Genomic DNA, 495 nt, shown 5'->3' with positions numbered 1-495 from the left:
TCTCTTCAGACGGTCAGACTCCTTCTTTAGACCTCTTTGGTCGCTGTAAATCTCCTCGTTGCGTCGCTGTTCCTCCTTCATTCCGTCAACTTGGTCGACCAAAGCTTTGATCTGGTTCTCCAGTTCCTGTCGGGTTGCCTCGGATAGCTCTAGTTCATGTTGTAGTCGCCTCTCCTTTGCCTCAGCGATGCGTTGCACTTGTGCAATCTCATCTGAGGCACCAGCCGCGGCGGCTTTATCTGCGCTGCTGATCTTTTCCAAAGTTTCCACCTCCTGTCGACAGCGTTCTAGCTCCGATTCGAGCTTTCGCACCTTGGAATGAATGGACAATTGAATATACTCGCGGATGGACAGATCCTCCTCGTCCTGTCTAGAAAGCTGCTCAGCGAGAGCGTCTGAGATCTGGAGTGTAGCGAAATGCATTTTCTCCATCCTAAGTCGCGTTTGTGCAGCCTGTAGGTCAAAGGGCCTTCATTTTCTATCAGCGATCGACGA

General features: G+C 51.1%; 1 protein-coding gene across 1 annotated transcript in view; it reads right to left on the bottom strand.

Moving 5' to 3' along the window:
• Positions 1-432, bottom strand: part of PPTG_22433 (hypothetical protein) — a gene marked incomplete at both ends in the record, with an annotated part of 933 nt that extends 501 nt beyond the window's left edge. The window contains one exon of the mRNA XM_008903843.1: positions 33-432. Within this exon, the coding sequence (XP_008902091.1) occupies positions 33-432 (400 nt within the window). The remainder of the gene's footprint in view (positions 1-32) is intronic.
• Positions 433-495: the final 63 nt, after the last annotated feature.

Source organism: Phytophthora parasitica (assembly GCF_000247585.1).
Source record: "Phytophthora parasitica INRA-310 unplaced genomic scaffold supercont2.16, whole genome shotgun sequence".
NCBI classification, from domain to species: Eukaryota; Oomycota; class Peronosporomycetes; order Peronosporales; family Peronosporaceae; genus Phytophthora; species Phytophthora nicotianae.
Note: the sequence above shows the minus strand (reverse complement) of the source record. Positions and strands in the feature narration are given on the sequence as shown.